The sequence below is a fragment of the Schistocerca americana genome, chromosome 3 (assembly GCF_021461395.2).
Source record: "Schistocerca americana isolate TAMUIC-IGC-003095 chromosome 3, iqSchAmer2.1, whole genome shotgun sequence".
Classification (NCBI taxonomy): Eukaryota; Metazoa; Arthropoda; class Insecta; order Orthoptera; family Acrididae; genus Schistocerca; species Schistocerca americana.
The window spans coordinates 574,971,259-574,997,469 of NC_060121.1; the positions used below are offsets into that span (position 1 = coordinate 574,971,259).

General features: G+C 41.1%; 1 protein-coding gene across 1 annotated transcript in view; it reads right to left on the reverse strand.

The window, feature by feature from the left end:
- Positions 1-26,211, reverse strand: part of LOC124606980 (putative lysozyme-like protein) — a 247,057-nt gene that overhangs the window by 66,037 nt on the left and 154,809 nt on the right. Inside the window, exon 6 of the mRNA XM_047139119.1 lies at positions 24,950-25,761. Within this exon, the coding sequence (XP_046995075.1) occupies positions 24,962-25,761 (800 nt within the window). The 3' untranslated portion in view covers positions 24,950-24,961. The remainder of the gene's footprint in view (positions 1-24,949; positions 25,762-26,211) is intronic.

The following is a 26,211-nucleotide window of genomic DNA, read 5'->3' on the forward strand; positions in this document are numbered from 1 at the left end:
ACAATCTACTCTGTTTCTGTTAACATGACTAACAGGCAAATTGACAAAGAACTGGTCATGGCAGAGTAAAACCTCTACAAACCCAGTCCGAGTGTGTGCTGTTGCCACCCCTTTTTCCTCCAGGTCACCTTTAATGCTATATTTTAAGTTGCAAGTCAGGCTGTTTCCTCGTCGTCCTGCTATAAGGAAGTGATTCTTTGCTTGAAATCTCTGCACAAGACCCTTACGTTGTCTGTCACATGGCTAACTTGCCACTACGGTTCACAACGCTTGACACCTGGTATCTTACACCTAGCTCTTGCTGTAGCATGACTACTAGCTAGTAGCAAGACTCTATTCCTTCTACGTGACTTTTCTACTGACTTGGCCTTAAAGTCGTTCCTACGCGTCTGCTGCACTCCACTTAGCTCAAAATATGGTTGAGGCTCTTCTATTAGTTCAGGTAACAGAACTGACTGTTTACTGGAATCTAAAGTGTGATTTCTGAAGTTTGCTCCTTTTGCCTATTACTTGTCACCTTCTCCCAGCTTTCATTGTCTCTTTCCCCGCCGGCCGGAGTGGCCGTGCGGTTCTAGGCGCTACAGTCTGGAGCCGAGCGACCGCTACGGTCGCAGGTTCGAATCCTGCCTCGGGCATGGACGTGTGTGATATCCTTAGGTTAGTTAGGTTTAATTAGTTCTAAGTGCTAGGCGACTGATGACCTCAGAAGTTAAGTAACGTAGTGCTCAGAGTCATTGACCCATCTCTTTCCCCCTTCAACCTATCTAATGCCAAATACACCATTTATGAATCTGCCTGAGAGGCACAAATCTTTCTTCTCTGTTCCATGATTTTCTTGTCTTGACTACATAGTCTACAACTCCATCGAAGAGCCTCATATGACAGTTTATTGGCTTTCCCGAAAGATTCACCCCAAATAAACACCAACCCACAGTGCTGACATGTTTCTTCCATACCACAATTAACCTACGACAACATCCACATTTGTAATACATGACGCTACTCCTACAATAGATTGAAAAACACTGCACACATTTAAGCTGTAATGAAGTAATAATTATGAAAAATTTATCTTTCGGTGAGTTGTGCAATTAACTTCTAGGTGACAGGCGGACGTAGAATAGCACGATCGAAGTTCGTCGAACGCAGGTAGCGACAGACACGAGACGAATGAAAACTATAAAAGCATGATATTTTCCAGCAAAAGCCTTAAACCAACGCTATTAGGAAATTATGCAAAGCACTGTAATGGATCCGAAACAACATGTAGCAATTTGACGACGGGCATTGTTAACACTAGACCGTAAACACACCACCTACATTCACTGAACGTATGTTTTAAATCACAGAAGACGCGAAACGAATGAAATCGCGAAGAAGTACGGTGTTTATAACAACACGATTAAACAGACACTATCCAGAAATTGTGGAAAGTACCGCATTGTATCCAAAACATCATGTAGCGTTCCGCAGCTGCTGGTGGAGAAAACGTTTGGCGGCACAGGAATCAAGGTCACAAGCGGAAGAACAGTTGAAGAACAGGTATCCAAGACGTGGGGGAACGAGGCAGTGCTAATACCAAATGTTTTGGTCCTCTCCCACATCGTGAATCAAAACATGACAAAAATTGACAAAATCTTATAGTTGATGAAAGGTGTTGAGAGGACGTATACCTAACTCTTCTGTTGAATGATGTCACAACAGACAAGGACTTTACCAAGTAGTGCAAGCACATCGAGGAAATGGCACAGAAAAAGAATTGGACGTAAGAATTACGACAAACTGCCGAATGTGGTCGCTATAGCAGCTGTGGAAGACCACCACGACCGCGCCTCTCTCATACTCCAGGCAGTGAGAGAAGAAATACAGCATTTTATGGTGACCAGGACTGTAGGACCGGCTAACGAGGAGAGCTCTCCAGTGGTGTGACAGACATTTTGAAGCCAAATATATGATGGTGCAGGTTAAGATCCCGGGTGCCACACCCTGCAGCCATTCACTCCGGTGGGCCGTCGTTTGCGAGTAACTGACGAAAGTAATTTCGGAATTTCGTTTGACACTCAGTAACAGTAAAAAAGGTAGATCAAATAGTCTGGCTGCGTGGTGTAATCAATAGGATAATAGCTACATGTGCAATAGGCTGTGCTTTCGAATCTTGTCAGCTGCTGTAAATTCTTTTATTTCTAAATCTTTATCGAAATGACTTTGCTTATTACTTTTATTCAGATAATTGGTCTAAGTGTAATTTTGTATTTCTAGTTATTTGTCACATTATTTTAATGAGCAAATGAACTTTTGAAATTTGTTTCATTTTTATATCATTCTTTTTCCAATTGGAAGTTTTGTGGATATGTGCTTTATTATAGTTATTTATTATAATATTCATTTATTCGAATATTTCGATCTATCAGTTAAAATATAAAAGACCAAATAACGTATTTATATTGACTGTGCAGTTACGTGAAAATGTATTTTTCGTTACTAGATGTGCATGTTTTTTGCATGGTAATCGTAATACAAATATTTAAAACATAATCTAAATACTTATTGCACTATGTAAAAAATAATGCAGATGAAGATTTAAATGAAAGAAGGGTTTATAAGTAAAAGGAAAATCAAACAAAATGAGAAATAGATATAATGTATGCAATAATGTGAACGAAAAGACAGGGTAATAAAAGAAAAGAAATTAAATCGAAATTAATAAATAAAGTTCATTAAAAACACCTCAACAAAGATTTCAAGTGGAAAAAGAATGATAGGAAGAAAAATGAGAGCAACTGAAGAAGGTGATATGATTAAAATGATGTGACAAAGGAATGGAAATAAAATACTACATTTAAATCCATTATTGAATCAAATGATGATCATATCCATTTGGATAAAGATTTTTTAAAAAACTTCACTGTACGCAGCGATATTCGAACCCACAGTCCTAACCATTACACTATGTAACAAGATTGTTTGATGCAACATTTTTACCGCTATTGCGGGTTACACAATATTCCGATTTTTTTCGTAAATTCCTCGCAAATAAGGGCCCACCAGGGTGAATAATTGCAGTGTGTGGTACCTGGGATCTTAAACAACATAACCGTATAGAGGGTTTCAAAAAGTCAATCGCATCGGTGGGGACCTCTCCTTATAAGTAAGAGATAGCAGTAGAGAATGTCGATCCGATATGTCAGATGAGGAAGACGTGAATCGATCTTCAGTACCAATCTCCACCACCCGCTGATAACGCCAGGCAAAACGTACATACCGAACTCTAACCTATGCTGCAGCTATTAACGACAACAAAGCACCCTACCATAGAAGAAAAGCCATTTGGAGGACGATGTGCCGATGTGCTTCCACTGGACATGTCCTGGACATGTTCCACGTTACTGCAGAGAAAGAAGGCGAGTTTAAACGACAAGTACGTCGCTAGACTTCAATCATCACGACAGTCTATTCACAAGCCAGTCAACTGCAGACGATTATAGGTGGCCAGTAGAACGATGCGTTTCTCTGTACTCTGGACGAGGTTCAAAATGGCTCAAATGGCTCTGAGCACTATGGGACTCAACTGCTGTGGTCATCAGTCCCCTAGAACTTAGAACTACTTAAACCTAACTAACCTAAGGACATCACACACATCCATGCCCGAGGCAGGATTCGAACCTGCGACCGTAGCAGTCGCACGGTTCCTGACTGCGCGCCTAGAACCGCGAGACCACCGCGGCCGGCTCTGGACGAGGCCGTACCCCAACACTCTGTAGTTGTTCCCTGTCGCAGTACAGAGTTACCAAACACTCGCCTAACCGTCGACTTCAGAGTTACCAAACACTCGCCTAACCGTCGACTTCAGGAAACCTAAGCAAGGAGTTCAGGCCGCCTCAGATGCAGATTCCTCCATGCGCGAAAGTCACTAATATCTCAGGAATTTCGTTGATGTCATCATCTAGGCGCTGATGGTGCACGCAGGCACTTTGTCTAGTTGCTGATCCACTCAGACGCTTCCTCTTCTGTGATGTTGGATGCTTATTGTTATCAGCTAAAGAAGACTGTGTAGCATTATATGAAAGCGACTGTGCTGAAAGCTGCAATTGGGAAATACATCCAGGCGTTGGAAATTTGTATTGGAAGAATAACTATCAATGAAAGAATACACCCCTCACAATTTTTCGTTTTAGCAGAATGTAATCATAATATTATTCTTGGATGGAACTTCTTTCAGACATCACAAACAGTCATAGACTGCTGAAGATCTGAGTTCCAGATTCACCGAGCTATTCCTACAATTACACATAACAAAAATTGCTCTGGGGCATTATTAACTGTTGAAGCAGTTGTTGTCTCACCATCGTCAACGTGACAAGTTCCAGTTGTTGAGATGCTCACTTAAACTGCGATGCTTTTGTCGACTGAAAAAAAGCCGCTCAGGCACATGAAAGAAACCTACAAGCCAGCGGCGATCATAAACATTGTAGGTGGTCAAAGAGAACTTTGGATCTCTAATTGTCATTTTCACGAGCAGGCACAACTCATCCTTAAAGGTACGTCTATAGGAACTGCAGAACTTTTCCAGGAAGCGCAGCTTACAAGCAAACCTATCCAACGGGTACACTTCGATTTTGATTGACTTCAGACACGGTGCAGTGTAGAGCAAAATAGGAGACACACGTTTTTATGTGTACATACTGACGTTATGGCGGTGAAACACTCTCATAAAAATTGAGTTTAATATTTGTGAATGAAAAGGTAACTTTTTAAAAAAATTAAATAAAAGTTCTTTAGTTTTTAATATTCATTGCCATGGTGCACCCAGATTTGGCGAGAAAGCCATTGTTTTTCGAAATTCCCTCCCTCTATTACCTAGTTTTTCATTTGCCATTCGAATAATTGCAAAACTTATAGAACCTTTAATACAAAATTCAGTGATATTTAATGAAGTGGTATTCTTAAGATGCTTTTGTCGAAATACTCTAGAAATATCTATGTCACTGTATGCGTGCCTTACGTGTGTCTGCTTCAATGTATTTAAGAAATAATATTCTAAAAAATGTAATCCCTTATTCACTGTCAGTTTTCTTCTCCCAGATTCTTCAACCTGTTTTAAATATGCTGATACAAGACTGGTTAAACTGAACTGAAACTACCCAAATGAGAGACACCTGTTCAATTTTCTTTAGAAACAGTCATCTTGTTTGTGGTTCTTGTCATGAAATTGCAATTGTCTGACGTGTTTGCTGCGCAAAATTAAAATGTATTGCATATTTTAATGTGAACAATTCTGCACTTCCTTATTATTGAACAGATTTACAATAATGTAAGTATACAAACAGTTTCAAGTGTAACATAATTAAATTTTAGAAGGTTACTACGTGAATACAAAGAAATAAACCAAAAGTAAAAGAACAGCACAAGATATTTTATACTTCACAAAATTAAAAGAAAAAATATATATTGAGCCCTACACGTAGAATATACATTTAGAATATATTTATTAGGGACATAATTATTAAACAATCCAACATGCCACTGGGACTGAAGCGGACACATCTTGGGCACACATGTAGTGACATAGAGATATTTCTGGCTTATTTCTGACGTCTTCTTCTTTGGAATACCACATCAACGATGTGACTGAATTTTGTAATAGCAACGCTATATGCATGCTATCAATCAAATGTCGAAATGAAAAACAACACAGTGGGGGGGATTTAAAAAAATGAAGTTTCTCGACAAATCTGGGTGCACTGTTACAACATACATTAAAAACCACAGGTCATTTATTTAAAGTCTTTTTTATCTGTTACCTTTCAATATTATTCGTTTACAAATACTAAACACAGTTTTTTTCAAGGGAATGTTTGAACCTCCTTACGGCTAGGCGCAAATTGAGACGCGTATAGCGCGTGTGGCGCGACGCAGCGCAGCGCGCGTTTTTGTAACTTCACTGGCTCAAATGGGACCGCGCAAATAGCGACGCGACGCGACTGGAACGCGACACGCTCTTGCGCCAGGTCGCGCGGCGTTGTGGTTGTGTCACAGTTTCTCGCGTCGCGCGTGCCTCGCTAGCACTGTGGAAAATTTGAGGCGGGGAGCGGAAAAGTAGGCCGGCCATATGCTCACATCGGAACGGCGCATATGAGCAGCGGTAGTATTGCCCATGCGATAAATTTTGCCGTACTGTATACTGAATTTTATTGCCTTTGGGTAGTGTTTCGTTTTTCGCCATTTAAGCGCTCCAGCTTTCTTCGTTAGTTCAAATGGTTCAAATGGCTCTGAGCACTATGGGACTCAACTTCTGAAAATAGAACTAGTTAAACCTAACTAACCTAAGGACATCACACACATCCATGCCCGAGGAAGGATTCCAACCTCCGACCGTAGCGGTCTCGTGGTTCCAGACTGCAGCGCCTAGAACCGCACGGCCACGTAGGCCGGCCGATGTTTTCAGATCGCAAGAACGGACAGAGGGTAGTGAATAAGGAAGCAAGGAAAATTATAAAATCATGTGATTAAGAAGCAAGGCAGGAAAGTAAAAGAAGGTTATCTTCTCGCTGCCTAGTATGCTGGCGTATCTGTTCGATCTGTTACAAAAATTTAGAAAGGGATAATCTCCGCAGGTGTGATCCCTTTGTGCTCCTGGTAAAAAGCGTCCAAGATCTGAAGTATAGAAGACTCATTGTGATTACTTGGAGCCGGCTGCGGTGGCCGTGCGGTTCTAGGCGCTTCAGTCCGGAACCGCGAGACTGCTACGGTCTCAGGTTCGAATCCTGCCTCGGGCATGGATGTGTGTGATGTCCTTAGGTTAGTTAGGTTTAAGTAGTTCTACGTTCTAGGGGCTGATGACCTCAGATGCTAAGTCCCATAGTACTCAGAGCCATTTGAACTATTTTTGATTACTTGGATATGGATGTAATGATGTAATACGACACACTGTACTACATGTATGTGAACATCACATTTCCACTGCAAGCTAGAAATAGTCGAAAAGCGGTCAAATGGTTCAAATGGCTCTGAGCACTATGGGACTTAACATCTATGGTCATCAGTCCCCTAGAACTTAGAACTACTTAAACCTAACTAACCTAAGGACAGCACACAACACCCAGCCATCACGAGGCAGAGAAAATCCCTGACCCCGCCGGGAATCGAACCCGGGAACCCGAGCGTGGGAAGCGAGAACGCTACCGCACGACCACGAGATGCGGGCGAAAAGCGGTCACAAATGACTATGTTTTAATTGGTTCGTGATGAGAAAAAGCATTTCAATTGTTGCATGCACATTATCAGTATTAATAAACTAATTATGCAACAGGCTATACAAATGAAGAAAATGGTCGGTATTATTACGAAAGTAGGAATATCCTAAAAGAGTGTTATGATTAGATATACTTAATTTGTTGAAATTTACTGCTGACAAAGGAAGATCTACTTTCATGACAATGTTTATCGAACTCCAGCTCACGAGGCACACAAGGCTAGCTTGAGCATTCCTGTCGCACCCATTATCCTCCGCTGCTAACAACACACTGAACATTGTCTTGTGCGACAGATCAATTGTGTACTTTTCTCGATAACAACTATTTTATTCGCAATCACACGTTGTCAGTTTGGCAAGCCATAGGTGAGTAATCAGGATCTAGCATGTGCCTATCATTCCACCTGAAGTAACGCTCGTCATTATTTTAATACTGCTCAGATCAAGAGAAGGAATAAAATCCTTTCGTAAGTTTTCATTCCAGTCGCTCAGTGTTAAAAATATGATGGGTTACGGGAATTCCACCAAAATTCCAACAAAATTGGCGATCTATTTTTGTGTGAGTTGTTAACCTTTTCTCATTCGACGAAGCATCACCATTTGTAACGGCCACATTTATCTTGGTGACTGGTTTAATTGCACTTCCTTCGTCACAATGTAATTTGCCAAACTCATCTCACAGCAGCTATTGCGACAGAATTCCGAAATGGAGTGCCTCATCAAACAAGTAATTGTCAATCACAGAGCTCAATAGCTGACGAGAAACCTCATAATGTCGGTTTGCAGTGACATAAAAGAAGAAATTTCATGTTTATTTTCATACTAGGAAGCTCTTGTTTCGCTTGCTGTCGATAACTCTTAAAAAATTAGTCACTGGAGTGAAATTAATAAAAAGGGAAGTACAAGTACTGATATATCACCTCCGAAAAGAAAGTTCCGTGTGTTTAAGAATTGGCAAAACACTCTCCTCCTTGTGTGCTATCATTCGCCGAACTTTCTTTTCGATGTCTCGAGCGGTTTAGGTGATAAGAGAGATGTTGCGAGTATTTATTTCATTCTCGCGGGCGTGAGATCGGAAGTGAGCGTCCTACATGGGATCCATTTTCTCGAGATGAGAGGCAGATAGACACCTCCTCCCAAGTCTAAACAAAAATTCAACATGTTAGCTGAATTTCATACGCAGCAACATATGGTGTAGTACGCACCAACGCAAAATCACAGCGATCCCTAATTTTCGTTGCAAACTTGCGTAGTGTCTTACTAAAATGTGTACATCACAATAAGAATTGTCATTAGCGAGATGATTGGCACTTCGCCACGAAGCTGACATATAACGCTACGAGTAAGGCACAAATCGAATATTTTCAGTGAATAGTTTCTGTAAAATCGTTTGAGAAAGATAACAGGTAGCGCGCGCTTCGGTTCTGTCAGCTCAGAGCGTCGCCAGACAGTGCGTGCGAAGTATGGTGTACGCGTTGCAATATGCACTGAACCCGCGCGACTTGTACGGAACGTGCGTGTCGCACTGTAGTGTCGTGTCACGTCACACGTGCTATACGCATCTCAATTTGCGCCTAGCCTTAACAGCTGTACGGGCACGCACAAAAAAAAGCATCTCTTATTTTGCTCTCCACTACAACATATTCAAAGGTGATCAAAAACGAAGTGTAATCCTTGGATAGGTTTGCTGGGTCTAGTTTAGCAAGGGATACAACCCGTCGGCTTTGACCAATGACGTCAGAATTGGCCAGAGAGCATGTATTACAAAGACGAAAGAGCTGAGAAGAATGCTGAGAAACAAAGGAATGCAAGAGAGAAAAACTGTACTTCACATATATAAGGGCCTGTAGTATTTTCACGTTAACGATATTGCGTGTTTGTATCTTAGTAATTCTCCGCAAAATACAATGGAAAGAAATGGATGAAATAAATTACTAGCAAAGAATACATCACGTTACATGTATGTCAGTTGTATCTCGAAACTATTTCGAACTGTACTGCTTAAGTGCAGTACGGGATACAAGTTTAGCGTACGTCGATATCTTACTTTTAACTAACATTGCTATCCTGTTGTTCACTTGAACTATGTATCCCCTGCTTCACTAAACCGTAAATGAAACACCCGATAGAAACTAAAAGCTCATTCGAAGTGTGTTGCTTAAGTACAGTACAGAATACGAGTTTGTCGTATGTCGATTTCTTCGTTTTCACTAGGATTACTGTCCTGTTCTTCACCTGAACGATGTACCTCCGCTTCAGTAAACCCTAAATGGAACACGGGATACAAATTGTAGATGTGTTGTTTATTTCGTCTCCGCTATTACTAACAGTCTTTTCTTACATACATAACAGTACTACTGATGACAGAAGGACCTACGTATGTAATACATATATACGAGACTTCCGTTGACCTCTATATATGTACACTGGTAACGAAAAGGTGGAAATAGACGTACGTTACATTTGCAACCAGTACCTCAATTGCACTACACGGACACAAGAAGACGGCACTTGTACAATTTGTATCCCGTATTTCACTATGGGGTACAGTTTTTTTTGTTGCCTTGGACGCTAATAGTACTCATTCGTTACTTGAGCTATACAGCTATACGCAACATTGGTATCTTTCTCGCCAATTGACATATATAGTGTCAGTGTAAAGGCGAAGTGAAGGACGGGATACAAATTTTGGTTGTGTCGGGAGTTTCGCCTTTAATATAGCAAGTACACATTCGAAAATGTCGTACTAATACTAGTGATGGGAAACGGAAGAAGATCGGCAGCTGAGAAATTTCTATTACGTACTTCACAACAAGAAAATACACACATTGGTGGAATAAAATAGTGAAATGTCAAAATAGTGAAATACAGTGAAAGAAGCAAATGGAAAAGTGAACTTACCACACGGAAATATCGAGGAATAACCGAAGCTCGCCTAGACAGACAGTAACGAAAATCACATACCCACACTCACAACAAACATAACATTACGCCGGGCCGGAGTGGCCGAGCGGTTCTAGGCGCTACAGTCAGGAACCGCGCGACCGCTAAGGTCGCAGGTTCGAATCCTGCCTCGTGCATGGATGTGTGTGATGTCCTTAGGTTAGGTAGCTTTAAGTAGCTCTAAGTTGTAGGGAACTGATGACGTCAGAAGTTAAGTCCCACAGTGCTCAGAGCCATTTGAACCATTTGAACAACATTACGAAACCTCTCTCTCTCTCTCTCCCACACATACACACACACACACACACACTCATTCACCGCGACCTACTCCCCCCCCCCCCCCCCCCCCCCCTGCCTGTGAAATTAGCTGAGATGTTTGGGACGGTACATTTTGCCAACATGTTTAATAAAACATTTAAACGGGCAATATGTACGCGGAATACTTTGTCTCCACGAATACTCATCTAGGTGGCTTTGAAGTGTCGAAATCTGACGTTTCCCTTTCCCTACAAGAGATTTCACCGCTGACCAGTACCTCTCTATACTGTTAGTGCAGGCGCCTGTGGATAATGATCTAAATTCAATGTTGTGGTTTACTACAAGATGTTGATAACCCCTATCCCCTAAATCCCTATATGAAGAAAACCCGTCTGGAATAACAATAGAACCCTCTGCTACCTGTTCTTCAATTAACCTAACCAAAACGTCCTTAATTCTATTTGGTACTACTCTGAACACTACATCGTGACAATGCTGACCTGAAGCTACTGGCGCCGGCCGTGGTGGCCAAGCGGTTCTAGGCGCTTCAGTCTGGAACCGCGCGACCGCTACGGTCGCAGGTTCGAATCCTGCCTCGGGTAAGGATGTGTGTGATGTCCTTAGGTTAGTCATGTTTAAATAGCTCTACGTTCTAGGGGACTGATGACCTCAGATGTTAAGTCCCATAGTGCTCAGAGCCATTTGAAGCCATTTTTGAATCTACTGCCCCCCACACCCATAATCCCACCGGAGGTTCCCCCCTGTTGTACGTTCTTTTCCAAAAATGCGACTCGTCAATTTCGACCACAACAACCGGCCCCCCCAACGCCCCCCTATATTTCATATATTCTCCACAAACTTCCCTACAAAACGAGTACCAGTCCACTACGTACGCTTACTTACACAACATTCATGCACACAGAGCCACACAGGGTATCTTAAACACCAACAGTAAGTGATTTTCATTATGTCTCTCAGGGCGAGCTTATATTTCTCGAACCACGTTCCCCTCCTAATAGATCGCCACAACCGGTCTCTGCTGCACTTCCATACAAATAAGTCGTGAGTACGGCGACTTGATACACTGGTGAGGCGCATATGTTCGCCGCACTCACGACATCGGACGTGTTCAGCAATAAGACCACACATTTGCAAGAAACAAATGGACGCAAACATTATGCTGACAGTCTTTCGCGGAATCAACTGGAGGAACATTACAGCAGCGGTCAACGCTGCACTGGCGAACATAGCAACGGAGCAAAGGAAAGAAGATTAGAGTTTAACGTCCTGTTGACAGTGCGGTCATTAGAGGGGAGTGGAGCGAAGGGAATATCCAGCGTTTCTCAGATCATAGAAACGTCAGAGAACGAAGAAAGTGTCAAAAGAGAATTCAGATTAATTGACAGAATACTGTATACAAGGAACTACGTTCCAATAGGACGGCAATTGTTGCTCATCATCTCATCTCGTTTGCGGCCAACGTTACTGAAGTGTTGTCTCGACGATCCATTAGGTGTTACAGGATTTGGAAAGACGCTTGATGTGATCAGAATCAGGCATCTCTACCGATCTGTGAGACGTTATATAAGCCACTATATGGAATGCTAATGACAGAAACACGTGCCTCTGTTACCCTCATCTAGTATCAATTCCCCCTGCACTTGCTCCGATTCACAATATTGCAGTTTACTTGTTGGAGCGTTTTTTCCAAGACGACAATTGCCTAGCAGTGTGTACCTTATCTGCTTTGCTGTCACCAAGGCTGCACGAAATGCAGAACTCCGGAAATCGCCAGGTTTCTTGTAGCAGACATAATTTTAAAGCATGGTGGCACCACAAATAATGATCTCTGATCATGGAAAAGTGTTTCATTCAAAACTGGTACCAGAGGCATCGCAACATCGCCCATAGGATGTAAACTGCCGCTTACCTGACGTCGCGTCGACTGCGGTCGGTAGTGACATAATGAAGCTGTACCTCTCGGGTAAGGCGTGCACACACACGCAAACAAGAACATTCACTCACTGACTAGGACAGAACTAAGTTCAAACAAGTTCCCATCCCTTGGTTTTAATTGAGGTTTATGTAAGATGAGTACCGATTTCAGTTGGTAAGAGCTGATGTAGGGTTCGAGTGTGGCGCAGACCACGAAGCCATGGACCGAAGATTCAAGCAAGCCGCCAAATACAGTTAATGTCAGTTGTCCTCAGTGCGCAGATGACAGCGTACGAGACGGCTCAGCTTTCGACTCGAGTTCATTCTTTGTTACCGTCCCATGTCTAAATTATGTATCGTTCTCTTGTTCTAGGAAAGCAAACGAAGAACACGTTTGCCCATAGCGTCTCTGGCGAGCCGCCTCAATATACCCGCACAACGGCTTGATTGGCTAAATTCAATGCTCATTAATTTGGAAACGACGCAACGTATCGAACTTTTTTTTTAACGAATGTTTTTCAGCGCAACTCATCCCGGAACACCCTTACAAGCTTTTCAGACTGTTTCTGACCACTAACGAATGCCGTTTCCCGATTCTCCACCTTCATAGCTTACAATCTTAAAACTCCCTCTCGATTCCTGGCTGTAGAGTCCGCAGCTGCCTTGAAATCCGTCGGCCCTCGTGTAGCCGGTCAACCTCATTTCCTTTCTCGGTCTGCAATCTACCTTCATGCTTTCTTTGATCATCTATTAACATCCATTCAGTCTAAATCGCCATATCGTAATGACATTTTCCCCTCAGCAGCTTCCATTACGTTCCCTTCCATTCCAACACTTTTCCGATTTCTTTATCTCTGAAGTGGTCTAATCTTGAGAATGTAATGCATTTCCGTGGTTACCAGATGATGTTCTTTGTTTCTTTCTTGTTTCTCAATCTTCAGTCACATATATACATATGGTTCCTACCATTGTTTTTACATAATCTTTTTCGTTTTGTTTGTGGTCTTACTGATCCAAAGAACTGTGGTCGGATAACCCATTTTCCTTGTCAGGTCTTGATTCTGTATAACTTACACGTTCTTTCCATTTCTATAACACTTGACGTGATCACCTATGTGGAGTATGCGATCCTAATTTTCAGTATACACTGAGGTGACAAATGTCATGGGGTACCTTCTAACATCGTGTCCGATCTCCTTTAACCCGGCTCTGTGCAGAAACTCGATGTGGCATGAACTCAACAAGTCACTGAAAGGTCCCTGCAGAAATATTGAACCATGTTGCCTCCATAGCCGTCCAATAGTTACGAAAGTGTTGCCTGTGCAGGATTTTGTGCAAGAACTGACCTCTCGATTATGTCCGATAGATATTCGATGGCATTGGTGTCGGGCGATCTGGCTAGTCGAACCATTCGCCTGAATTGTCCAGAACGTTCTTCAAACCAATTGCAAACAATTGTGGCGTGGCGCATCGTCATCGATAAAAATTCCATCCTTGTGTGGAAGCATGACGTCCATGAATGATTGCAAGTAGTCTACAAGTAACAAGCATCCAGGAGACCCAGTCCATTCCTTGTAAAGAAAGCCCACACCATTATGGACCCACCACCAGCTGGTACAGTGTATTGTTGACAAATTGAGTACACAGCTCTGTGGTTTTGCGCCACGCTCGAGCCCTTTCATCAGTTCTTACCAACTGAAAAGGGACTCATCTCACCAGGCCATGGTTTTCCAATCGTCTAGGATTCAACCGACATGGTGACGAGTCCAGGAGAGGCGCTACAGGCGAAATCGTGCTGTTAGCAAAGGCGCTCGCGTCTTTCGTCTCCCGCCATAGCCTGTTAACGCCAAATTTCGCCGAACTGCCCTAGCGGATACGTTCGTCATATGTTCCGCATTGATTCCTGTGGTTATTTCACGCAGTCTTGCTTGTCTGTTCGCACTGACTACGCAAACGTCGCTGCTCTCGGTCGTTAAGTAAAGGCCATCGGCCACTTTGTTGCCCGAGACCAGAGGTAATGCCTGAAATCTGGTATGAAAGGTACACGCTTGGTACTCTGGATCTAGGAATATTGAACTCTCTAACGATTCCCGAAATGGAACGTCCAATGCCTCTGCCTCTCCAACTGTCATTCTGCGTTCAAAGTCTGCTAATTCCCTTCGTGCGGCTACAACCAGGTGAATCACCTGAGTACAAAAGACATCTCTGCCAGTGCACTTCACTTTTATACCTTGTGTACGCGATACTATCGCTATCTGTATACATGAATTCGCTATCCCATGACCTTTCACCTCAGTGTAAAATTTATTTGCCTTGATCGCACATTTATGAAATGATTAGATTCTACAGCTCAAGCAATCGTATTCACGTCATTAAAACATCGTTACAGTGAGTGATTCGTTAAATGTAGTACAGTCATATTCCGGATCCTTAAAACTCTTTCCACTCGTAATAGAGCAACAACTATGTATCTAAGAGATCAAGACCAACAATAACACTAAATTTACCAGAATCTAAATTACCGCCCGCTATAAATTATCCTGTTTTCTATGTGTTTATTTTCAAACCCCACTTGTCACAGTCTTCGAACAGATTCCTCGACAAATAACCAGGGCCGTCTCTATCTTCAGCCTATATCAACTGGTCGTCAGCGAGTGAGAGAAAGTATCTCCTACTACATTTGCTTCTTCATGTATTTAATACTTCTTCCAGAAAAACTGTGCAAAATAGAAGTCTTAGTGGAAAACCTTGTCAAAGTTCATATTTTTAAAAAATTTCAACAATTTTAATTACCTGTGCCATTGTATTGAGAACAGGCGCTGCCCCGCCGTTTACTGGCCAAAATTAAACCTCTCCATCCATCTACTTATCGCTGTGAGCAATTATTTACAATTATGAATGGACGTAAATCTCCTGTCAGATCTAGAAATGTAGAAATTCATCTTGGACCAGTCTGGAACGTAACGAATGCAGACAAAAGTTCCACTGTAAGAAGAAATCTCAGTATGAGAGAAGAGATGTCACTAAGAAAACCCTTTGTATAAGGTCCTTTAAAATTAAAACTGTATTTATATTCCAACTGAGCTGTTTCCAGAGCTCCAAAGTGCTACACATGCATTCATTCATTCATTCATCATTCATTTATTCGTTTAATTAATTAATTAATTCACTTCTTTCATTTATTGATTCATTCCTCATGTTCCGTACATTCCATCAAGAAGAAGAAAATCCAGGGACGTGGAATGGGACAAGGAATATATTAAGACAGACGAAGAAATGACGTTAACTTGATTTGTATGATCTATTATCAATGAAGTATCAAAATACCGCCAAGTGCTATACACCCTTATGCTCCAATTTTAATAGCCCAAATAAAAACGTGTTGCTTTGAAGAAGCCGCTCGCTCATGAATTATCCTATAAAGCTGCTGTTTGTCTGCTGTTAATAGCTTAATATTTACTTGATTACATTGATATTTTGCGAAGAAAATATTTCCCTGCAGCTGTAAATACTGAGTACTATTTACAATATTTCGTTATGCAGCTTTATAACAAAAGCTACTGCTTACTATGTAGGAAAGGAAACTTTTCAACCCCCGAACCTAAACTTCACCTCCTTCAATACACAACGTTTTACTTCTTTACGTTTACCCAAACATATTCTGGCATCTGTGTGTCATCTCCAGTGGATCTCGTAACATTTCTGTTAAAAAAAAAATTATACAAACTACGCCGCTGGTTTTCCGTTTTGCTATTTTGTAGCTAAAAACTATAACATTTTCTGTTTTTTTTTCTCACTTGAAAGGTGGGATTGTACAATATGGCTTGATTTTTACGGTTTTATAACTTGACGGCACGTCATCTGCGAAATCGTTGTACGAAGTTTCTTGAAGGGTTACTATTTTAGAATGCTTCACCGAGACTAACAGTGATGTCTGTACTGTACTTTTTCTGTCATATTATAAATATCATGTATTTTATTTGTTGATTGTAATTATATACGTCGTTTTCGTACTTCAAAATCATCTAATGTCATACCTTTTCACACACAGAAACGAGATATAGGAAAAACTTATGTCACGATAAAGGATGACAGCCAAAAACAGTTGCAGGATAAAAATTTATTAAAATTCCTTGACCAAGGTTTCGGTACATATAAATATACCTTCATCAGAAGTAAAAAATCCTGAACAGGAAGACACTTTCATTAGAAAAGCCATAGCATCGGAAGTGAGAAACAAAAGCTTAAGTAACACTGAAATTAACAAAGTAATACAGGCGTAAAATCTTTAGTTACTTACTGAAATTACATTATGTAATGGAGATTAATAAACCAATTATGCCAAAGGCGTCGTCAATAATTGAGACATCTTCTCCATTTGTACAACATGACTATGGGCACAGGGTCAAAGCGAACAGTTTAGCACCATTACTTCGCCTATGAACTATCGAGACAAGACTGTGAAAGCACTAGGGCAGATGGTTTCGCCGAGAGAGGGCACTTGTATGTGCCAGACACTCGCGCATATTAAAATCCATGAATACATACATAAGCGCATCAAAAATTATTAAAAGTTGTGTTAATTCAAACTTTCTGTCATAATAAATAAAACTTATCAGGCCATTTAAAAACATTTATGTAAAATAGAAAATATAGAACCAATTTACCTGTGTCCTAGTGTCAAACAGATAAAGCTTGCGCTATGGAACATCTAACGAGAGAGGGAACTAGTGTAACGCGCGAGAATCTCGCGTAACGTAGGCGGTGAAATACATACTAGCGAAAACAACCAAAATATTATAATAAAACGAAACCATCTGTCGTTGTGAATAAAAACATACTAGTCAATTAACCACACATACACATCGAAAATCACAACCAACAAATATCAAAAATACGTAAAATCCCAACAAGACAGGAAAAGCGCATTTCACCGGCATCAACAAGCAAGAAAATTAACTTCTAGTCAGCCAGACTATATTACATTAAGGCAAGGAGGGGTTTGAAACTGTTTAAAAAATTTTTGTTTCGAAGCTGCACCTGTTCATTAAGAACAAAACCATCTTTTAGAGACAGATGTTTGAAAAACTCTAACTCTTCGAGCAAGTCTAGTTTGTAACCTTTATTCGCTTCATGAAGCAGCTCTACGTCGTCCAGTTCACGTGGCGTATGCTGTAAGAGCCATAGATGTTCGGCAAACGTGGAATTATGTACGTTTTCCCCATTTTTACCTAATATGTGTACTTTATACCTAACTTTAATGGGTCTACCTGTCTGTCCAATGTAATAGTTCGGGCAGTCGTTACAAGTAATTTTGTATACACCGAACTTAGTGCCGAGTTCTTCTCGTGCTCCAATATTATGAATTACTCTTTGTTTCAGGCTATTATTTACGGAAAAGGCAACTCTGTAACCGTATTGTTTCTGTAAAAGTCTTCTTATCTTATATGAAACGTTCCCCAAAAATGGAATAGAAATAAAGTTATTACCCTCATACTTTTTCGCCTTGTTATCTCCTAAAGTTGAACATTTTATAGCTGTTTTTTTCTTAACAATTTGGTCAATTAATTTAGGGTCGTATCCATTGTTAGTAGCCATTGATTTTAATAAAGATATTTCATTTTATAAACAATTCTGTGCTAAAGGTGTGCTCACAGCACGATGAACTGCAGATTGAAAGAAGGCGATCTTGTGAGTTTGAGGATGACAGGAATCTGCTGGAATAATATTATCAGAAAAAGTTTCTTTACGAAAAATGTCGATGCTAATAGTGTTACCCGATAACTTAAGTTTCAAATCAAGAAAATGGAGTTCTCTCTCATTGTTTTGTATCTCTTTTGTGAATTTCATTTTCTCGTGAAAACTGTTGAAAACATGAAACAGTTGTTGTAGATCTTGGTCACTCCCTTGAAATATTATGAGTATATCATCAACATAACGAGCATAGAAAGGAATCATATTACTCAACGCAGGATTGTTTTTCAAGAAATTTTCTTCTAACGCATTCACAAAGATGTCAGCTAAGATACCAGCTAACGGGCAACCCATGGCTAGGCCGAATGGTTGTCATACATTTTGCCATTAAAGTGAAAGTAATTGTAATCTAGTACAACCTGCAGTAGTGACATAAGTTCCGACAACTGTAGCTCACTTAGAGTTCTATGTTGTCGAATGTTATCTTCAATAATCTGAAGAGTGATATCCACTGGAACATTAGTGTATAAACTTACGACGTCAAAAGAAACCAAACGAGAGGAAGAAGTGATCTCTATCGATTTTAACTTGTTTATTACCTCAGCACTATTTTTAACAGAATAATTGTTTCCAAAAACAAAGGCTTCTTTAATTTTAGAGTGTAAGATCTCGCTAATTTATGATGTGGGCTCTTTATTCCGTTAACGATGGACGATGGGACGAACTGGGTGTTGACTTTTGTGTACCTTAAACTGACTTCTAAGCATAGGTGCTCTAGGGTTCATATTAATTAAAGTTTTCTTTTGAAACTCTTTCATAAGATGTTTAGTTTTTCGTAACGTATCCCTAATTTGCTTTTGTAATGTAGGGGTAGGATCCTGCTCAATTTCAAATATTCCATTTTCCTCGCAAAAAGCCGAAGTTTTAGCAATATATTCACTTTTATAGGCTACAACAAGCGAATTTCGTTTATCAGATTTAGTGATAAGAGCCTCATTATTTTTTAACTTACGGTTAATACTAGTAATAATGCTAACCCCTCTCCGTTTTAAGTCACTGTTTTTTACCGAATTGACCTCTCTTTCTAAAATTGCGCTACATTCATGAGCAATCCTATTTTGTTGGGATTTTTCTATTTTTACGGAGTCAAGACCAACTTTAAGGTCAACAATAAAATTATCTACCACTTTAGGATCGTTAATACTAGGCATGAAATTGTATTTAAAACCTCTCGCTAGCATGGCGCTTTCTAGGAGGAGTAAAGCTTATGGAAGTTTTATTTAGTACTCTGTCAAAAAATTTGTGTTCACAATTGACAGTTCTTTGTGCATGAACAACATTAGATTTTGGGATAGAATTTTCTAGCTTCTGAAGTTTAAAATCGTGCCTACACTGAATTCCAACCCTACGATTGTGTAACCACTCATTAACACCATGCCAAATACTGTCGACGTGAAAGTTAAAATAATCTTTAAAAGTTCTAGTAATAAAGAGATACAAAGAGTAAGCTTCTTCATTTAGTTTATCTTTCTTCTTATAAAGGTCACTGATTCTGTCACTCATAATTTGTTTCACCAGTTTAGCTTTAGTAGGCGGAACCTTCTTACACTGTTTCACTCTGATAAAAGCCTTCACGTAATTCGGTGTCAAATGGCGTCTCTCACACTGTTTACTGAAGTCAATAGCCATACCTGTTTTCAGGATTTTAAATGAGATGTCCATGTATTTCGAAACAGCCTTTGAAACCTGGGCAGGTACATATTTCAAGATTTTAAACATGGCTGCAACAGCAACGCAGACAGTATTTGGCATGGTGTTAATGAGTGGTTACACAATCGTAGGGTTGGAACTCAGTGTAGGCACGATTTTAAACTTCAGAAGCTAGAAAATTCTATCCCAAAATCTAATGTTGTTCATGCACAAAGAACTGTCAATTATGAACACAAATTTTTTGACAGAGTAATAAATAAAACTTCCATAAGCTTTACTCCTCAAGAAAGCGCCATGCTAGCGAGAGGTTTTAAATACAATTTCATGCCTAGTATTAACGATCCTAAAGTGGTAGATAATTTTATTGTTGACCTTAAAGTTGGTCTTGACTCCGTAAAAATAGAAAAATCCCAACAAAATAGGATTGCTCATGAATGTAGCGCAATTTTAGAAAGAGAGGTCAATTCGGTAAAAAACAGTGACTTAAAACAGAGAGGGGGTAGCATTATTACTAGTATTAACCGTAAGTTAAAAAATAATGAGGCTATTATCACTAAATCTGATAAAGGAAATTCGCTTGTTACAGCCTATAAATGTGTATATATTGCTAAAACTTCGGCTTTTTGCGAGGAAAATGGAATAATTGAAATTGAGCAGGATCCTACCCCCACATTACAAAAGCAAATTAGGGATACGTTAAGAAAAACTAAACATCTTATGAAAGAGTTTCAAAAGAAAACTTTAATTAATATGAACCCTAGAGCACCTATGCTTAGAAGTCAGTTTAAGGTACACAAACGTCAACACCCAGTTCGTCCCATCGTCCATCGTTAACGGAATAAAGAGCCCACATCATAAATTAGCGAGATCTTACACTCTAAAATTAAAGAAGCCTTTGTTTTTGGAAACAATTATACTGTTATAAATAGTGCTGAGGTAATAAACAAGTTAAAATCGATAGAGATCACTTCTTCCTCTCGTTTGGTTTCTTTTGACGTCGTAAGTTTATACACTAATGTTCCAGTGGATATCACTCTTCAGATTATTGAAGAGAACATTCGACAACATTGAACTCTAAGTGAGCTACAGTTGTCGGAACTTATGTCACTACTGCAGGTTGTACTAGATTACAATTACTTTCACTTTAATGGCAAAATGTATGAGCAACCATTCGGCTTAGCCATGGGTTGCCCGTTAGCTGGTATCTTAGCTGACATCTTTGTGAATGCGTTAGAAGAAAATTTCTTCAAAAACAATCCTGCGTTGGGTAATATGATTCCTTTCTATGCTCGTTATGTTGATGATATACTCATAATATTTCAAGGGAGTGACCAAGATCTACAACAACTGTTTAATGTTTTCAACAGTTTTAACGAGAAAATGAAATTCACAAAAGAGATACAAAACAATGAGAGAGAACTCCATTTTCTTGATTTGAAAATTAAGTTATCGGGTAACATTATTAGCTTCGACATTTTTCGTAAAGAAACTTTTTCTGATAATATTATTCCAGCAGATTCCTGTCGTCCTCAAACTCACAAGATCGCCTTCTTTCAATCTGCAGTTCATCGTGCTGTGAGCACACCTTTAGCACAGAATTGTTTATAAAATGAAATATCTTTATTAAAATCAATGGCTACTAACAATGGATACGACCCTAAATTAATTGACCAAATTGTTAAGAAAAAGACAGCTGTAAAATGTTCGACGTTAGGAGATAACAAGGCGAAAAAGTATGAGGTTAATAACTTTACTTCTATTCCATTTTTGGGGAACGTTTCATATAAGATAAGAAGACTTTTACAGAAACAATACGGTTACAGAGTTGCCTTTTCCGTAAATAATAGCCTGAAACAAAGAGTAATTCATAATATTGGAGCACGAGAAGAACTCGGCACTAAGTCCGGTGTATACAAAATTACTTGTAACGACTGCCCAAACTATTACATTGGACAGACAGGTAGACCCATTAAAGTTAGGTATAAAGTACACATATTAGGTAAAAATGGGGAAAACGTACATAATTCCACGTTTGCCGAACATCTATGGCTCTTACAGCATACGCCACGTGAACTGGACGACGTAGAGCTGCTTCATGAAGCGAATAAAGGTTACAAACTAGACTTGCTCGAAGAGTTAGAGTTTTTCAAACATCTGTCTCTAAAAGATGGTTTTGTTCTTAATGAACAGGTGCAGCTTCGAAACAAAAATTTTTTAAACAGTTTCAAACCCCTCCTTGCCTTAATGTAATATAGTCTGGCTGACTAGAAGTTAATTTCCTTGCTTGTTGATGCCGGTGAAATGCGCTTTTCCTGTCTTGTTGGGATTTTATGTATTTTTGATGTTTGTTGGTTGTGATTTTCGATGTGTATGTGTGGTTAATTGACTAGTATGTTTTTATTCACAACGACAGATGGTTTCGTTTTATTATAACATTTTGGTTGTTTTCGCTAGTATGTATTTCACCGCCTACGTTACGCAAGATTCTCGCGCGTTACACTAGTTCCCTCTCTCGTTAGATGTTCCATAGCGCAAGCTTTATCTGTTTGACACTAGGACACAGGTAAATTGGTTCTATATTTTCTATTTTACATAAATGTTTTTAAATGGCCTGATACGTTTTATTTATTATGACAGAAAGTTTGAATTAACACAACTTTTAATAATTTTTGATGCGCTTATGTATGTATTCATGGATTTTAATATGCGCGAGTGTCTGGCACATACAAGTGCCCTCTCTCGGCGAAACCATCTGCCCTAGTGCTTTCACAGTCTTGTCTCGATAGTTCATAGGCGAAGTAATGGTGCTAAACTGTTCGCTTTGACCCTGTGCCCATAGTCATGTTGTACAAATGGAGAAGATTTCTCAATTATTGACGACGCCTTTGGCATAATTGTTTTATTAATCTCCATTACATAATGTAATTTCAGTAAGTAACTAAAGATTTTACGCCTGTATTACTTTGTTAATTTCAGTGTTACTTAAGCTTTTGTTTCTCACTTCCGATGCTATGGCTTTTCTAATGAAAGTGTCTTCCTGTTCAGGATTTTTTACTTCTGATGAAGGTATATTTATATGTACCGAAACCTTGGTCAAGGAATTTTAATAAATTTTTATCCTGCAACTGTTTTTGGCTGTCATCCTTTATCGTGAAGAAATTCAACAGTTGCTGTTGCTGCCATGTTTAAAATCTTGAAAAACTTATGTCAACACTCAACGAGAGATACTATATTACAGTATTATCGCCACTCACTTGTTCGTCATTTTGCCCTTGTCCATTTTTGCAGGAATAAAGTGGGATCCACTGTAGAAGACAATTAGGTGTCGTTACATGTCCTCGTAAATGAAAAAAATGACATACACAATGTTATTTAGGAGGCGGAGATTAAAAACTCAAATGCAGTTCGCAAAGATGGAGAGAAAAGTATCAATAGGAGCTTCGAGCCTCAGCAAGATTATCTAAATCTAGATATTAACAAAATATGTAAAAGGAAGTGGATAGTAGGGAATGATTTTAATTTTCTCTTGAACTGACAGGAATTTCCACTTACTTGCTTTGCGTTAGACAGGAGCTTGTTGAATATCTTTTCAATACGATACGTAACTCCATTCTGAACTCTAGTCCAGGAAGGTAAAGAGTTGCACAAAAATATGGAAACGCCGTGGGAAACGCATGCTTGAACATTATTGCGGATGCTTCCCAAGCCAGCAGGTTGTGCTCCTATACTCGATCGCTAGCGCAACCTGTGTCATGATCTCAAAAAAATGGTTCAAATGGCTCTGAGCACTATGGGACTCAACTTCTGAAGTCATCAGTCCCCTAGAACTTAGAACTACTTAAACCTAACTAACCTAAGGAGATCACACACATCCATGCCCGAGGCAGGATTCGAACCTGCGACCGTAGCAGCAGCGCGGTTCCGGACTGTAGCGCCTAGAACCGCTCGACCACTTCGGCCGGCTCATGATCTCAACACGTTGCAAGTGTTAAGTCGCGAACAGAACAGTGTTCCGTGTGGTTGTGAGTGTATCGCGCGAAGCGAAGTGAATTCAAACGTCGGCAAGTTATTGGTGCTCGTACGGAGGGTGCATCTGTAATCAAGATAGCCGAAATGTTTGGTGCTTGAAGAGGAATCGTATAGAAGATTTATACTGCGTGTAGGGTAAGTGGGAAAACATCATCCGTTAAGCCAAAACAAGGACGATAGTGTGTGTTGCGCGATCGTGACAGGCGGTCATTGAAGGGGATTGTGAAAAAAAAAGAGTATGACAGCTGCAAAATTCACTGCAGACTTGAATGTTGCACTCACAAATGCTGTCAACATGAAAACAACACGAAGGGAGCGCAATAAACGGGGAATTGCAGAACGAACTGGAAATCCAAAACCAGCCATCAGTGATGCCAATGCCCATAATGGGTAAACGACGTGCCGTAGTCGTAGAACCTTGACTGTGGAAAAAGCCATTTGGTTGGATGAGTCTTGTTTCTACTGTTTCCAACTTCTGACCAGTTACGTTCCAGGAGTGAAACACAGCGGGGGTGAAACATGGTGCGGGTTCGGGGGTGATTTGAGCAGTCATATAGTGGTGTTATATGGGCTCCACGCTTAGCCTGTGAGTTCGCTTTACTGCCAAGGACTATGTGACAATTTTGGTTGTTCACGTCAGTCCCATGGTACAATATATGTTCCCCAAGGTGATGCTTTTTTCCAAGATATGAAGGTCACTTTCAACAGAGATAGCATCGTTCAGGATTTGTTTCGTGAGCACGAGGATGAAATATCCCATTTCCCCTGGGCACCACAGTCACCTGGTCTTAATACTATCAGCCTTTGTGGTCTACTGTGGAGAGAAGGGTGCGTGATGATTGTCCACCTCCATCATCATCTCTTGAACGTTCCACAGTTTTAAGAACCAATAGTATAAAATTCCCTTGGAAACCATACGAAACCTGTATTTATCCATTCCGAAAGGACTGGAAGCTGTTTTGCACGCCAATCGTTTTCCTACAGTGTACTAAGCATTGTAATATGTTGTGTTTTTGATGTTTCCAAATTTTTGTCCAATCTCTATACACCTCGGTTACTTTCCCCAGGTTAGCCTCTGAGTTTGACATGCTCACGCTAGAGAGAATAGCAGGAGCAGACGCGCCGTACCTCCAGTAACTGCTACGACTTGGGGAAGTCGTGGCAGTGGTGTCGCGCCGGGGTGGCGCCCGCGGCCAGCAGCTTGGTCTCCTCGGTAGGCGAGTGCTCCTCGGCGGGCGGCGGCGGGCAGATGTAGAGAGGCGAGTCGAGGCAGCAGCCGCCGTCCGCCGGGCCGCCGTCGCCGTCACCACCGCCGCCGCCGCCCGCCGACGAGCACTCGAGCCGCTCCTTGTTGCGGTTCTCGACGGCGGCCTCGTCGCGCGCGTGCTTCTCGCCGCCACCCAGGAGGTCGTCCAACAGCACCAGGGGCGACTTGAGCCCCGAAGACGAGCGCCCGCCAGTGCCGCCGCCGCCGCCGCCGCCGTCGAGGCCGACGAACTTGATGGGCAGCGCGTGCGGCTTGGTGCCCGACTTGGGCCCGATGGCGCGCGGCTGCAGCGGCAGGCGGTGCGCGGCGGCGGGCGTGGCGGGCGGCGACAGCGGCAGCTTGCTGGGCGAGTAGTCCGAGCCCGATCCGGAGCCCGCGTCGCCAGCGCCGCCCATGCAGCCGCAGCCGCCGGCGCCCGCCGCCCCCATCCCGGAGCTGGCGCTGTTGTCCGACGAGATGAGCTTCTCCGTCTCCGGGTCGTCGCTGCCCGCGCCTCCCCCGCCGCCGCAGCTGCCGCCACTGCCGCCGCCCCCGCCGCGCCCGTTGCGCGACATCGAGTAGCTCGCGTCCGACTTCTTGAGGATCGATTTCGACCGCCGGTGTGTGTCTGGCGTGGGGCTGGCCCGTGAGTCAATGGAGTCCACCGACAGCGATGACTTGCTGCCGTTTTTCCCTGTGAATGCAGAGTAACGAATTCAGCACATCCCGCAGTGAGCACCATATGTATTTAGTTGGTGCACACTTCATTATAATGCCACAGAAACCGGACCAATGAAACTGAGATCGCACGTCAGTCACTGCACGTTAAAAGAAATACGCCTATTAGGAAAAAAAGGAAATATCCAGACTGCAATTAAATTATCTTCATTTTAGATTAAACTATCTGTACTTTTGTGTCATAAATACATAAATATATAGTGAGAAGATCCTCAAGATTGCAGAAAATGTCATTCAACAAGAATACGTCATACAATGCATGACAAAAATTATAATCCTCAAGGTGAGAGAAAAGATCATAAAACAAAATTACACAGTAGACTGACAAAAAAGTGACACAAAAGGTGAAGCACCCTGAGGGGGAGGAAGAAACTAGTTGAGAGAGTATATGTTATTATTGTAATGA